Genomic DNA, 16,831 nt, shown 5'->3' on the forward strand with positions numbered 1-16,831 from the left:
TTTGACATTTTTGTGAAATTATGGAATAATATTCTTGGATCTGCTGGTTTCATTTGTTTAGAGTATTTATACTTTCATTTTTAGCCTCAGAGCTGCTCCCAGAGTTACAATCTAAATAAGAAATGCCACACAAGAAAAAGGAGATGTCAGTGAGGGAGGGATCCAGCACATATGGCCTCTCCTTCTTTCTCTGCAAGTACAGGGCATGGCAGTTGGGAAGGAGGGACTTTCATCTGCTTCTGGTTTAAGCATGACAAAGTTGTGCTCACCTCTTTTTCTCTCCCTCCGAGGCTAGGGCAGTGGCAGTTGGGATGGAGAAAGGAACTCATCTGCTTCTGGATTTAAGCATGATGGAGCCTCTCTCACTCAGAGGCTAGGGCAGTGGCAGTTGGGATGGAGGAAGGGTCTTTCATCTGCTTCTGGATTTAAGCATGATTGAACTGTTCTTACCTCTTCTCTCACTCCGAGGCTAGGGCAGTGGCAGTTGGGATGGGGGAAGGGACTTTAATCTACTTGTGGATTTAAGCATGATGGAGCTGTTCTTACCGCTTCTCTCGCTCCGAGAGTAGGGCAGTGGCAGTTGGGATGGAGGAAGGGACTTTCATCTGCTTCTGGGTTTAAGCATGATGGAGCTGTGCTTACCTCTTCTCTTTCTCTGAGGTCAGGGCAGTGGCAGTTGGGATGGAGGGGCAACCTTTCGTCTGCTTCTGACCCTAAGCATGATGGATAGATCTACCCCTTCTCTTCAAATGAAAAGCTTCCTCTGAGCTCAAGACATCTTGTCTATGGGCCAGGCCCGTAGCCAGGATTTCGTTTGGGGGGGGGGGGGGTTAAAAAAATTTCAGGGGGGGGGGCTGAGTTTCGAGGGGGCTGAGTCTGAGTGAAAGAGGGTCTAGCCTAGCAAACCTTTTGTATCATTACCCCAATACCCCCATGCATATGGGATATATTGATTATGGTGATCAGATCATGATATGAATAAACATAACAGTTAAAATAATGCACCAGTAAGGCCTTTTCGCGAACCACCATGAGAATTTCAGGGGGGGGGGGGGGGGGCTGAAGCCCCTCAAGGCCCCCCCCCCCGGCTACATGCCTGCTATGGGCCCTTCCACCCAGCCATATAATCCAGAATATCTGCTTTGAACTGGGTTATCTGAGTCCACTGTGCAATATATTCCAGTTCAAAGCAGAGAATGTGGGATTTTATTCAGCTGCGTGGCAGGGGCCTACATCTTGTCTAAAGGGTTGGACATTTGCTGTGGAAATGGAAAGTTCATATATTAAAAAAACAACTTCATTTTCTGCATTAGAGAACATTTCTCTAGAAATTTCTAGATCTACATCTTGTCTAGAGATTCCTAAAAATAAACAAACCCCCTCTAAACAAACAACCATAATAATGATAGAAGTAGATCACCTACCTGCAGCATATATCTGTGCATGTGTGTATAGTATTGTATTTTAAGATATTTTCCTTGCACCCAGTAAACTATATACCAGCTGACATTATTTTATGATAAACTAGCTGTGCCCTGCCACGCGTTGCTGTGGCCTATAGTAAAACTTATCAAAGTTGAGGTAGATATCTGGACTATTATGAAAGAGACGTACCTACCTATTCCTTCCCCCTTTCTCTCCTTTCTTCCTTCTCTACCTCTTTCTTTCTTTCCTTCTTTCACTACTTGGTTTCATCCTTCTCTCTTTCCTTCATTCCCTCCCCCTTTCTTCCTTTGCCTTTCTTCCCTCCCTGTTTGCTTCCTTCTTTTGCTTTTTATTTCCTTTTATTTCACCACCATCATAACAATAACAATAATGCAATGCATTGCCTCCGGGACCTGACACCTCTCCCATTCCCCCTAAAAGGGTCTCATAGGAATAATAGCATCATAATAATCATAGAAATAACAACCTTTACCCGCCACGCATTGCTATGACCAACCTTCCCTCTTTCTCTCCTTCTTTCCCTCCTTCCTTCCTTCCTTCCCTCCCATCTTTCCTTCTCCTCTTCCTTCTCTATCTCCTTCCTTCCCCCTTTTTCTTTCTCTTCTGGCCTCTTTCCTTCCTTCTCTCTTTCCTTCCCTAACTCTTTCTCTACATCTTCCCCCTTCCTTCACTCCCTCTTTCCTTCCTTCATTCCCTTTTTTCTTTCCTTCTCTCCTTCCTTCCTTCCCCCTTTTTCTTTCTCTTCTGGTCTCTTTTCTTCCTTCTGTCTTTCCTTCTTTCCTTCCCTCCCTCTTTCTCTACATCTTCCCCCTTCCTTCACTCCCTCTTTCCTTCTTTCATTCCCTTTTTTCTTTCCTTCTCTCCTTCCTTCCTTCCCCCTTTTTCTTTCCCTCCCTCTGTCTCTCATTTCTTCCTTCTCTACCTCTTTCCTTCCTTCCCCCTTTTTCTTTCTCTTCTGCTGTCTCTCTTTTCTTTCCTTCCATCTTTCCTTTTCTTTCCTTTTCTTCTTCCTTCTTTCTCTAACTTTCCTTCCTTCCCCCTTTTCTTTATCTCCCTTTCTCTTTCTTCCTTCTTTGCTTCCTTCCTGTCTTTCCTGGATTTTGACAGGGCGGGAAGGGGTGCGGTGGGGTTTGGAGGTGGCGTGAAGTAAAAGGAGGTAAGATTGGGGTAGGCGAGTGATGGAGCGTGAGGTTGTGTGTGTGTGTGCGGCAGCGGGGGGAGTGATGGAGCGTGGGGTTGCGTGTGTGTGTGCGGCAGCGGGGGGGGAGTGGGGTTGCGCGTGTGTGTGTGGCGGTGGGGGGAGTGATGGAGCGTGGGGTTGTGTGTGTGCGTGCGGCGGGGGGGTGTGTGTGCGGGAAGCGGCGCGGCGGGGCTTGGAGTGGGCATGGCTTCCGCAGAGGGAACTGTGTGCGCGCGCCAGGGAACTTGTGGCTGGGCACCAATGTGGATGCTCAGTTGTTTTGCCGTTTTGTGAGTGTGTTGTTGTGTTGTTTTTCATTTTGAGTAGATATGTTTGTACCTTATGGGTTGTGTTATGGGCATGGGAATTTTGGTTAAGTTTCGTTGGGGGGTTTGTGAGTTTTGTTGATTTGCCATTTTGTGAGTGTGTTGTTGTGTTATTTTTCATTTTGAGTAGATATGTTTGTACCTTGTGGGTTTTGTGAGTGTGTTGTTTTGTGAGTGTGTTGTTGTGTTGTTTTTCATTTTGAGTAGATATGTTTGTACCTTGTGGGTTGTGTTATGGGCATGGCAATTTTGGTTAAGTTTCGTTGGGTTTTTTTTTAGTTTTGTTGTTTTGCCGTTTTGTGAGTGTGTTGTTGTGTTGTTTTTCATTTTGAGTAGATATGTTTGTACCTTGTGGGTTGTGTTATGGGCATGGCAATTTTGGTTAAGTTTCGTTGGGGTTTTTTGAGTTTTGTTGTTTTGCCATTTTGTGAGTGTGTTGTTGTGTTGTTTTTCATTTTGAGTAGATATGTTTGTACCTTGTGGGTTGTGTTATGGGCATGGCAATTTTGGTTAAGTTTCGTTGGGTTTTTTTGAGTTTTGTTGTTTTGCCGTTTTGTGAGTGTGTTGTTGTGTTGTTTTTCATTTTGAGTAGATATGTTTGTACCTTGTGGGTTGTGTTATGGGCATGGCAATTTTGGTACAGTTTCGTTGGGGGTTTTTTGAGTTTTGTTTCCTCGTTGGATGCCCCTAACAAATTTATATATATAGATTTGTATAATTGTATTTTATGCTTAGCCATATGCTATTTATTGTCGAAGGCTATCATGGCCGGAATCACTGGGTTGTTGTAGGTTTTTTCGGGCTATATGGCCATGGTCTTTTCTCCTGACGTTTTGCCTGCATCTATGGCAAGCATCCTCACTACCTCTGCAGGCGAAACGTCAGGAGAAAATGCCTCTAGACCATGGCCATATAGGCCGAGAAAAAACCTACAACAACCCATATGCTATTTGATTTATGATTTGGTTTATGTATGTAAAGCATTGACTTTTGCCATTATTTTAGTAAACTGATTTGAGCCCCCCCCCCCCCCCCCGGGTGAGAAAAGTGGTGTATAAATATTGTAAATAAATAAATCTTTATAGCTATACCTTCAAATTCAAATACAATTTGATAAATCATCATTTGTATCTCCCAAAATCCACCACTGCCTTATCTAACCTTTCCCACAAGTCCTGCCAACACATATATTTATCCTGTCAGATACCGCCTCTGTGCAGCTGCCAGTAGGTTTAGGTCTTAAGACGTAATACTACATGGCAACTGAAACAAATAAATATTGATATATGAGCTTTGCTGTCTAAATCAGGATGGGCACACTCCAGAGGGTAGAAAGCTGCACAACCCAATTTTTAACCTCACCAGAGGACTACAGAGCATCATCCCAGCTACCATTTTGAGAAATGAAAATTGTGAAAACACTTTCCAGGGTGCTTTCAGTGGCTCCTTTGGGCGAAGAGCCCACCAAAATAGCTTGTTGTGTCCCTGTGAAAGGGTATTTCTTTCAGTGTGTGTTGCACTCCAGGCTAGGAGAACCCTCTGACTTAAAACACCACACAGCTGAGTAAAAATGCAAGCAGTTTATTGAAGATAATTAAAAAGCAGTAGCAGTAAGAAACACTCCATAAAAATAGGTAAATCCAAGTATGTAGAAACATAAGCAGAAACAAATAGTCCAGGAAATTTGTCCATCAGAGTACATGAAAAACAAATACAGAAACTTCCAAGGTAAAGCTCCAAAACTTAAATCATGACATCAAACTTAACACATGAATCTAACCAAGGCAAGGCTTCCAAGGACCAGGAAAGATGTCTTGACTCAATTCCAATGTTGCTTTGTCTGACTAGATTCTGTACTTTGCATTTTTATCCCCTAATCTACTCTATGTCCCAAGCAGCCAGGAACGGACTTCGTTTCAGCCTGGTAATAGGGTTCAGGTGTATCTAAAAGATACATCAAATACTATTCATACTGATATTTATTGTACATTACTTGGGAAATCCAAGTAGGATGGAAAAGCGGTTAGCTAATGTTTTTGTTTATAAGCAATACTGTGACATCACACAAAGAGCTTGGAAAGTAGTTATGTTATATATTTCATAATTAGATATAGTAATTCATTGCAGAGTGCAAAAAGTAACTCTGCCATTAATTCAGTAAGAATAAAGGCTCAGACTTTTAAAAATGTCATATTAAGTTACTTTTGAAAGGGATAGAGATAAGAGAATAACCAAACACTTGAAAATCGCACTCAAAAATATCTAGTTCAAAAGTTGCCAAAACAGTAAAAAGAAAAAAGAAAATGTTAACATTGTACCAAAAATGTTTCAGTTCATTATGTCACTTTTGAAATGTAACATTAGGACATTATTTTAAAAAATAACAAGTTACAGATAACCAGTGTGGCTTGCAATGTGTTATTTTCAAGCACTGTACATAATATATGCCAAGTTATAGTATTTGACTAAAGACAAAATACAGTTTACTCAATGATTCAAAGAGGTTTGTGTGTCTAAATTATCAAAATCTGTCAGCAAGTGGAAGCTGGCCTGTTGACATCGATGGTGTCATAGTCCTATGGGTAATAAACCACAGACTTTCCTGAAGTGTAAAACTAATGGTAACTTGAAATGTTGGTCGTAACTCACATAAAGGAAAAGGAAGTTTAGAAATACTGTTACCATAGTTTGGCATCACCCCCCCAAAAAAAACCCTTGTGGAAACTTCAGAGTGATGGGAAAGAAAATATTTTTTAAAGTTCCAGTATATATTTGGGAATAAAATATAGCCAAAAGTACACCCTGTCATGCTATGCAAGTTCGCCTTCCTCTACTTCTGTCAGTCAGAAATGGAGAACACTGCAGCTGATGGGAAGAGCAAGGTTTGCCAGACCCCAGCAGCAGCAAGAGAAGTGCTGGGATGCTCTGGTTAGCAGAGGTCCTTGTATATCAACTGAAATAAAAGAGACATCTGGCATAGAAGATGCAGCACCATGTAAATTTCCCCAAAATGGCACATAAGAAATCTGTCAATTTGGGTAGGACAATTGACTTCAAATTATTTTTAGTCCCTTTATAGCGCCTATTACTCTTCCGCCTCCTTTGTAAATCATTTACATGTCACATTATTATCATGTTTTGGGAGAACATATTGTAGGTACAGGTTGAGCATCCCTTATCTGAAATGCTTGGAATCAGAAACGTTCCTTATTTTGGATTTTTGAAATTTTGGAATACTTGTAAAGTAAAGGTAAATGATTCCCCTGACATTTAGTCTAGTTGTGTCCAACTCTGAGGAGTGGGACTCATCTCCATTTCTAAGCCGAAGAGCCACCATTGTCCAAGGTCATGTGGCTGTCATGACTGCATGGAGCACCGTTACCTTCCTACAGAAGTGGTACCTATTGATCTACTCAGACTTGCATGTTTTCGAACTGCTAGGTTGGCAGAAGCTGGAGCTAACAGCGGGAGATCACCCCGCTGCCTGGATTCAAACCACCAACCTTTCGGTCAGCAAGTTCAGCTCAATGGTTTAACCCGCTACACCATCAAGGACATACTTGTATATACATCATATGATTAAGTATATATATGGTAAGTGTTCCAAAATAGGACCCAAATCTAAACACAAAAAGTGTTTATGTTTCATATACCTCTTCTACACAAATACTGAAGGTAATTTTTCATGCAATATGTTCATAACTGTATACATGAAACAAAGTTTGTGTACACTGAACCATCCGAAATCAAAAGTGTCACTATCTCAGCCACTCAAATGGGCAATTTTGGAGTATTTCAGAATTCCAGATAAGGGATTCTCATCTTGTATTTGGCAAAAACTTAATCTGATGCAGAATCAAATTTGTAATCATGCATAGCTTACTAAAGAATGGAAGCCATGAGATCAGTAGGTGTTGGAGGAAGAGCTGGTATGAACCATCTGAGACCTGACAAGTTTCAACAAGGTGCAGTTTTATTGCAGTCAACTCCATTCCCTGCATGGTGTCAGTTCATATGTCTTTGCTGCTTACCAACAAGATGAAAGGAAGGTCATTTGAGAAGTCTGGCAGTAAGTTTTGCATTGCTAGCAAGGTCAGCATGCGAGACATTCAGTGCATGCAGTGTTAGGTATGTTGTCTTGATCGGGGATAGGAATTGTGTGGACCCCTAGATGTTGTTGACCTGTAACTCTGTATCCTTCACCTCTAGCTAGGCTGACTAGGAAAACTGGGAAATTCAGTTCAATAATATCTGCAGCACCATGCAACTGATTTAGTGAACTCTTATCTAGAGAGTGTCTTATCAACTGTAGTTTGGTTCAGCAAGCATGGAACAAAGAAGAAGAGAAGAGGAGAGATATTTAGGGATAGCAGTGTTGGCCATGCAGCAAAATAAAACAAAGCTCAAAACACATCAAACAGCAATATGTTTATTGACCAATCAAAGTGCACAAAATCATGTAAACTTTAGAAGAAGAAAAAGTTTGAAGGCCTAAGGAGAGGCTGCACTAAAATGTGTGGCTTCCTTTAAGAGTAAGTTTTGTTCAAGAGATTCCATTTCTTTCCCTGGATTAATATTTTAGAAGGACTAGCCAGATTTCTCCAACTTGTAGAATTACTCATTAGTAAATCGGTCATGGTCAGATGTCTCATTTGGGAAGCAATGCATGGCTGCCAAGACATTGTTCTAAGAAGAGTGAAAAAGGTCATAGCAGGAGACTGAAGAATGTGGAGGAAAAGGCCCTTATATAGAGCTGCCTCTGTTTAGGGGGTAAATTGTCTGGGGCTCATTGTAATGGCTGCTGCATAGTTACATTTCTTAGGTATGTCCTGTCCTCATTTATCAAAATAAACCATAAGAGATCACAAATAGTGCCTCTGTGGGGATTGTCAGAATGATTGGCAAAGACGTTTTCTCAGGTCGAAGTCTTGGCAGATCAGTTGTTCAGCTGGATGAGTAGTTGTCAAACAAATAGTGTACAATTTTTGGAATCAATTTAAGGCTGGCCCTAAAGGCACCAGATCCTGTTTCACCATGGAAGCTAAGCAAGGTCAGCATTGGATGGGAGATGGTCAATGAATACCAGGTGCTGTAGGCTGTATGTAAGAGGAAGGAAATGGCAAAACCACCACTGAGTATCACTTACCTAAGAAAACCTCATGAAATTCATTCAATCACCAACAGAGGACTGGAAGGCACATACAAATAAGACTTTGTTGAAGTAAAGAACTTGATGTTCTTACTGAGGAACATAATTTTGCCAAAGAGTATGATCTCATAATTTTTTTCAACAATAACTTGCTTATATATATGCACTGTATCAGAGTTTCTCAACCTCCCTAATGCCGCAACCCCTTTATAGTTCCTCATGTTGTGGTGAACCCCAACCATAAAATTATTTTTGTTGCTACTTCATAACTAATTTTGCTATTGTTATAAATTGTAATGTAAATATCTGATATGCAGGATGTATTTTCATTCACTGGACCAAATTTGGCACAGATATCCGATACACCCAAAATTGAATACTGGGGGGGTTGGGGGAGATTGATTTTGTCATTTGGGAGTTGTTGTTACTGGGATGTATAGTTCACCTACAATCAAAGAGCATTCTGAACTCCACCAATGATGGAATTGAACCAAACTTGGCACACAAAACTCCCATGACCAACAGAAAATACTGGAAGGGTTTGGTGGGCATTGACCTTGAGTTTTGGAGTTGTAGTTCATTTACATCCAGAGAGCACTGTTGACTCAAACAATGATAGATCCAGACCAAACTTAGCACAAATACTAAATATGCCCAAATGTGAACACTGGTGGAGTTTGGGGAAAATAGACCTTGCCATTTGAGAGTTGTAGTTGCTGTGATGTATAGTTCACCTACAATCAAAGAGCATTCTGAACCCAACCAACGATAGAATTGGACCAAACTTCCCACACAGAACCCCCATGCCTTGAAGGGACTTGCTGGCATGAGCCTCCCTCCACCCTCACACACTCTCCCTTGCCCATGCATGCATACCATGCTGCCATGCACCAAGCATGCCTGCTCTCCCCTCCCTGCTTGGACTCCCCTTGGCTGAGAGGCTAGCTGAGAGGGCCGGTCAAGCACAACGGAAGAGGGCTTTTGCTGGGAGGATTCACCATCTGTTTCCAAAAAGGAAGAAAAGGACAAGCAAAGAGATCTTCAGCCTCCTCTTCCAAAAGGGTTCCTAAGAACATCAGGAATATATGTTTTCTGATGGTCTTTGGGAACCCCTCTGAAACCCCCTTGCGACCCCCCAGGGGTCCCAACCCCCAGGTTGAGAAATGCTGCACTATACATTAAGCCTGAGTGTGAAGTTATGAGCCTGAAAGGATGCAAGATGTCCTCTAATCCAACTTTCAGCAGGCTGGTGCTTTCCAGATGGTTTTGATTACACTCTTATTGGCCCATCCATTACCTCTGGATCCGGTCCCAGGCTTTCTGTTTATCCCAGATTATCTGACAGTGTGGACTCATATAATTCAGTTTAAAGTGGAAAGCCTGGGATTAAATCCTGGGATATAGGGACTGTCTGGAAGGGCCAATAGGGCTGTTCCATGCAGCCATATAACTCAAAATATCAAGACAAATAATCCATAATATCTGCTTTGAACTGGATTATCTGAGTCCACACTGCCGTATAATCCAGTTCAATGTAGATTTCATGCAGCTGTACAGAAAGGGCCTTAATCGTGGAGGAGAGGAGCAGGTAGCATCTTCCCAGTAGGATCAGGCAAAAGCAAACAGCTGCAACCTCTCCTAGCTTGTGTGTTTTTCCTCATTAATAACTTTGTCCATCTCGATCATACTCTGATGTTACTTGACCATAGGTATCCCAGTTTTTATCTGTGAAATGTTGGAGGGTATGTCATCCTCCACTATTTAATCCATCCCTTTCCTCCTCTTCCTTGTTAAAAGATGCATAGGATCTTAGCCAATTGCTATGCAAGTTTCTGTTATTTCAGGCAAGTCTGGTTGTTGGCCTTGGAACTCTACCTTCTCAATTCATAGGTACCTTCACTTCCTGGATCGTTCCAGCACAGCTTTGCTCTCCTTGAATAGATCAGTTCTATTGAGGAAGCAGTTAATGTTTGATGAAAAGTGGTGCAACAAAGTGACGGCTGCCTTTTCTTTCCCTTTTTGGAAGAGTTTCTTGAACCTGTTCCAAAGAAAATAACATGTTTGGCTCATTTAATGTAGCCTTAAACCTTCATAGTAAAACTTCGAGACCTGGCAGGCACTAAGGAGTCCTCCCCTTGGTTTTGCTTCCTCCACATGACTGTAGAGTACAACATTACACTGGCAGGGTTTTTTTAAGTAGTTGCCTAAGTCTTAATTGGCATTAATTAGTTTGTAGTCTGTGAAGTTAGAAACGGGAGAAATCAGTGCAGTTGTCAGTTGTCTGTGCTTCTCTGTACTTCTCATCTTTTTTTTAAAAAATGGTATTTTGGCCCTTTAAATCAGGGAAGTGAACAGGGAGAAACACATAGACAATCAATGTTGTTTGGCAGCTGTATTTCCAGGCGGAATGCCAGAGACTCCTGATGCCAGTCCTGGCTTTAAATGGGCAGAGCAGGTTATTGGGGTAACGTGACAGTAAATGAATCGCTGAAGGTGAAGGGAAGCTGAGGTCACCTAATTTCCTCTTTACTATTTGAAAAAGTGTTTTCAAATCATGCCTAACACTGCATCGTGCCCTCCGGCCCTAGAGGCATGACCGGCAGAACCTCCTTGGTACAATAACTACCAATGCCTCTTTATTCTGGGAAATATATTTTTGCCCATGTTTACAATGTTGAGGGTTATGCTCCTTGGGATAATTTAAAACAATCTCACATATCAGAGTGCAGCATCTAATTTAATACTCCGAGATGTTTATTTTGATTTTAAAGGTTTTCACACAGACTATGTAGTAAAAGCTTGTTCATTCTACATTAGAGAGAGGTAACTGTCCAGGGAAAATGAGGAGAAATAAATATTTAAATTATAGAGATTATATTTTGTAATGAAATGGAATGAAAATGTAATAAAATTATTATATTTTTCATGTCAGGAGCGACTTGAGAAACTGCAAGTCGCTTCTGGTGTGAGAGAATTGGCCGTCTGCAAGGATATTGCCCAAGGGACACCCAGATGTTTTACCATCCTATGGGAAGCTTCTCTCATGTCCCCTCATGAGAAGCTGGAGCTGACAGACGGGAGCTCACCCCACTCCCTGGATTCAAACCACCAACCTTTTGGTCAGCTGTCCTGCAGACACAAAGGTTTAACCCATTGCACCACCTTAAAAATCATTAGTAATAAAATTATTAATAATAAAAGAAAGTGGTAACTGTTATGGGTTTGGGAATACCTTAAAGGGTAGCATCTTTCACTGCAAGTATATGTAAGTTATCAGAATAGATGTGATTCTAGACATTATTTTTGCAACAGAAAATTTGGTACCAGAGGTAGAAATAACATAGAAAGACTGGGATTAGGTTCCTATATCACAAAGGAGAAAAAAAGAGGAAGAAGAGAGGAGGGAGAAGGACAATTCACCAATGTTTTTATTCAAATTGACAGTATAATGGGCCTTCGTATTCATGGGGGATTGGTTCCGGGATCCCTGTGGATTCCAAAAAACTTGGACGTTTGTATGTCCCAATTAAAAATGACATAGGGCAGCAGTGGAAGTGACAGTGGCAGGTTGCCTCCATTATTGTCCTATGACATTTTTAAGTGAACGTATTTGCACTCTCACTTCAGTTCCAGAGATGTCTGAGTCTCATTCATGTTACTTATTGCCGGGGTTAAGAAAGATTTGTTGAGACTACCAGGTGATAAACTGCCAGAGGAAGACTTAATAAAATGTAAAACACTGACATTTGGAGCCTTCCTTTTATAGAAAACAGGGTATACATTTGTAGCATCTCTTGTAAAAATGATGTATGAAGTGTTACACTGAATTGAACGCCTTTTTAAAAAGTGGAATGTTTTATGATGGTCATGTGACCAGCCCCAAGTAAAAGAGATCATCAGGAGTTGAAGCAGATGTTGGTCAAAGCTTTCCGAACAATTCTGGCAAAGTGGAGATGTTGCTTTTTGTGACTTGTCTGGGTGAAATGAACTTTTGGTCCAAGGGACATCTCTTTCTGTGCCAAGGAGTGAAATCCAATTGTAGCCCTATCTAGACTGACTGGAATGAACGGGTCTTGTTAGACACAATTAACTCAGAACTACAGTTGGGTTCAGCCCAAAATCTGCTATGTGTCATCCCAACAAAGACTCCCTAAAATAAGACTCCTCAATATTTGTTAAACATTCGTTGGCTCAGGCTGTGAACAAAACTGGTCGCATAAGGACATTCTGTCCAGGGAGTATATTTCAAAGAAGCAAGAGTTCTTTCCACATGATTCTTACTTGCTCAATTCCCTTGTAGTCAAAATTGTATTTGTGGAAATTGTACAAACATCAATTCTAAACATTTCAAAATCTAGACAGTGAATAGAAATAGACATGAAAATATTGATCAAAAGTATTCTTCACAATGCAATGAATGGAATGACTAATTTCTTATCCCATTTTTATCCCATTCCCTAGTATTGATGCAGTTGTTAAACAGAGGTAGGCAAAACTGTGGTGCGCTACACTATTTTTTTAAAGACCAGATAGTGTAGGAAACTTTTGATGTTTTGGATCCATTGTTGGGCTGGAATTCCCATAATTCCTTACCATTAAATATGCTAGCTGATTGCACTTGTGGTCCCAGTAGGTACCTCAGAATTGTTTGTAAGTTAGGAAAGAGGTGGGCAACTTTTGATGTTTTGGATCTGTTGTTGGGCTGGGATTCCCATAATTCCTTACCATTAGTTATGCTACCTGATTGCACTTCCGGTCACCTTGGAATTGTTGTAAGTTAGGGTAGATAATTTATTTTGTCTATTCCAGATACTTGCAGAGGAAGGGCAAATCAGCACTGAAACATCCTTAAGTATTGCCAAGTGCAATGTGTACACAGAAGTGTTTTCCATGTGTTCAGTGGACTTAACAGAGTTGGTGTACCTATGATCAACTGTAGATTCTCTTCAATATTTCTTGCAGGGCTCCATGACAATAGTTGTCTTACTGTTTCTTAGTACTGATCATTTAGCAAACTGATAATATTCCCAAGGAAGCTCAATTACATAGGAGTCTTGGTAGTCTACTTCTGTCAGATTATTTTGGGTGGGGGCTCAGTCCTTCCTTGACTTGTCTTGCGGAGTTCAATCTCCCTACTCTCCCTATTCTGGGCTCCCAGGGTCCCACAACATCTGGAGAACCACCTGGAGAGCCTGTCCTGGTCTGTGAAAAGACAGACAGATGATCCAAATGAAATACATGTTCTTGAACACTGTATGTGAACACCAAACTGTTTCATAAAAGCTATGTCTGGTTTATTTTTTAAAGAATTATTCATTCTGGGTTGTAATGTGTGGGAATGCACCGGATACTTGTCAAGTGCTACACTATCTGGTCTTTTAAAAAAATAGTGTAGCGCACCACAGTTTTGTGTAAACAATGCTTCAATGAAAAGTGACTATTGTTTCAGACTACATCTGTTTTCTCCCAGAAGAAGTCAGCCAAGTGTTTTCAAATCAATTTGCAATATGCTGTTGTTTGGAGCAATGTGCTGTTGACTCGGTTGTCTGGGAGATGCTCAGCAACTGCTGTGGAAAGTCCTTGGTCACAGTGCCTTAGCAAATGTGCCGTGTGAAAAAATCACATTGCACAATCTGCCTTTGTCACTTCTGAGTTTCTGTTCAAACAGAACTGTCCCTCCTTTCCCACTGGCATCCAATTCCCTTGGTAGAATCCTTCACACTGTGAGGTTTGACATCATGAAAGACAACTTATCTATTTTCCTATATTTTCTTCCTCCAGGGGAGAACTGAGTGTGATTGAATAGCTCACGCAGTGCTGAAAAATGCAGGAAATGGGCTCACAGTATAGTCTTTAAAACAGATAAGTACATGTGCCCTACACATGACCTCCTTTGAAGCACATGACTGTAAGCATGTTGCATCTAACACTCAACTAAGGAGCCAAAGAGCTTCTGAAATCACTGGTCCATGGAAAACTGTTACGTTTCAGGGGGCTGTCTCTGTGCTCACCAGTTCCTAGTACTTTGTGAACCTTTTTTCCTATATTGATCCAACTGTGTGTTCCATCAGCCTAGAAATTAATTCTGTGAAAGGCTTCACCTCAATGACACTAGTTGACAGAGATGTGAAGGAGGTGACATGAGAGATATAATGCTGTGAAGCTCTGATTACATCTTCTGTGCTGTCAGCAAAAGAGCATGTGTCACAAGCCATTGCTCTAGGATGTTTCTCTGCCATCAAAGCCTATATGGAGTTGAAATTATGTGTGGCAGGTTTAAATTGCCATTTTGTACTGTCACTGATCTTCATAGAGCAGAGTTAATAATGAGTGGTTTACTCTGTTACAGGCACTCTATATATACTATATATGGTTGGCTTTCCGTGTTTACGGGTTTGGCATTTTGCGGATTTGATTATTTGTAGATTTGATTAAAATGCTCTCTCTAGAAATCTCTAGTTTCTCCAGTCTAATTCTATGTTCAGCTTCTGTCAGAAGTGGACCATAGATTTGTGATGGAGAATCTAAAGTTCCTAGAATGGTGTTTTCTTGGGTTAAAAAATATTTTTAATTCATGTTTTCCCACTTTTATGGGGGTCCTGCAATCTAACCCCACAAAATGTGGAGGATGGATTGTATGCAATCAGTGGATATTTATTTATATTTTCCTAATATTGATATATTGATTAGATCTTCTATCTCTTAGACCAGACCATTGTCAGCCATTTCTAGTGTAATATCTCTTAATTTGTTTTTAGAGTGTACATTGTAATGTTTATGTTTTAGTTTTTATATCTTAATGGATTATTATTGTTTTTATTTTATTTTGATATTTAATTCCTTTGTTGTACATTTTCTGTTATTACTGGTATTATTTTGTATTATTTTTGATGTGTCTGTACCTATTTTGATGCGTCTGTACCTATTTTGAGGCATTGAATGTTTACCTTTTTATGTGTAAACTGCCCTGAGTCCTTCTGCTGAGAGAGGGCGAACTAGAAATAAAGTTCTATTAAAAACTCTTTGCAAAGGAGTTTTATATCTTCAGTGAGGTTTTTGTTTTTTGGCATTTTTTACCACTGTCACCTTGAGTACCCTCTGGTGACGCAGTGGGTTAAAGCCTTGTGCTGGCAGGACTGAAGACTGACAGGTCGCAGGTTCAAATCCGGGGAGAGCGCAGATGAGCTCCCTCTGTCAGCTCTGGCTCTCCGTGCGGGGACATGACAGAAGCTTCCCACAAGGATGGTAAAAACATCAAAAAACATCTTGGTGTCCCCTGGGCAACATCCTTACAGATGGCCAATTCTCTCACACCAGAAGCGACTTGCAGTTTCTCAAGTCCTGACACGGAAAAAAAACCCTTGAGAATAGTTAACAAGACTGTCCCATAAATACTTTCAGTGTGGTTTAAATATTTTTGTTACTCTGAATGTTACAAGAGATAGTCAGACAGTAAAATCAAGTATTGCAAAGGTGATGTGGTAAAATAAACCTTTGAGTGGATTGTACAGGAAAAGGTGCAGTCGGAAATTCCCAAGGTCTGGATCCCTTTGTAGAGTAGAACAGATGGTCTGTTTAAACTTGGGTCTAATTCCAACTGCAGGTCTCAGCTGGAGTGAATGTAATGAATTAATTACTTTAATAGAAACTCGATAATTCAACATTTATATAAGTTCTGTTGATCCCAACTCTGGTTGGAATTGCCTTTTGCTTTACATCTGTATCCCACTTTCCAAATGTTTTGGAGATCTTACTCAGCACCACCCATTTACTTCAATTAACCAGAGGTCTGGAAGCTCATATGTGGAGCTGTTTGAAACTGAGTGAGAAGGACACAACACCTGGAAGGGCATACAGATCTGGATATTTGCACCCAGTACTTTTTGATGGTTGTGGTTTTTCATTTGTTTGCATGGCGTTACAGTATAAAGCATTAGTCAACTCTACAGTATCTTTTGAAATTCTTGTGAGGTTGAATCCTTTGATGTAAGGAGCGGAAATATTTATCTTGGGTTTTTTAAAAGTAGTGTTTGTGGTCCTTATTTTCATCAGTCATTCATACACACCACACGGAAAGGTTTGTGAGCTTAGCATTTGGGTCCACATATTTTAAAACCCTAGACATCCATTATTACTTTAAAAAACACACCCTAGGAATGAAATATACATCCCTTCTGCTTTGCATCTTCCTCCCTATAGATCATTTTGTTGTTTATCACTATCATATAACCAAAGAGAATTCAACCTATATTTTTTCTTACAGGGAATACACAATATTGCCAGTTTGCCAGATGTTATAGCAATTGACTTGTTTGGGTTTGATGGCTTTAAATGACTTTCTGAAAGAATGGAATGCTTGTATTAGATAGATGTCACATTAAAAAGGTAATTTTTTTCTCCCCAGGTTTCAGCAGGTTCCTTAGTTCTGTTTGAGAAAGAAAACTTCTCCTTGTCGGCAAAAACAGAGGAGAAGCCACTCCCACAAGGAAATAGGCACCTGCTACAGTGGGCACAAAAGGAATATGGCGCAGTAACATCTTTCACTGAACTCAAAATAGCCAGAAATGTCTACATCAAAGTGGGAGAAGGTACGTTTTTCAAAATTAAAAGGCTTTATGTCATTAATATTAATTTGTCAAAGTCTCATTTAGAGATTTCCCTATCAGCACCGGCTGGGAACACCACTCTAAACATTGATTCTTTGTGTGCTTAACATGGCAAGAGTTGGAA

At 40.6% G+C, this 16,831-nt stretch overlaps 1 protein-coding gene across 2 annotated transcripts in view; it reads left to right on the forward strand.

Annotated features, from left to right (window-relative positions):
- Positions 1 to 16,831, forward strand: part of TGFBR3 (transforming growth factor beta receptor 3) — a 192,106-nt gene that overhangs the window by 112,648 nt on the left and 62,627 nt on the right. For both annotated transcript variants that reach the window (XM_060773914.2, XM_060773913.2), the window contains exon 5: positions 16,506 to 16,689. In XM_060773914.2, the coding sequence (XP_060629897.2) occupies positions 16,506 to 16,689 (184 nt within the window). The remainder of the gene's footprint in view (positions 1 to 16,505; positions 16,690 to 16,831) is intronic.

The sequence above is a fragment of the Anolis sagrei genome, chromosome 4 (assembly GCF_037176765.1).
Source record: "Anolis sagrei isolate rAnoSag1 chromosome 4, rAnoSag1.mat, whole genome shotgun sequence".
Lineage (NCBI taxonomy): Eukaryota > Metazoa > Chordata > Lepidosauria > Squamata > Dactyloidae > Anolis > Anolis sagrei.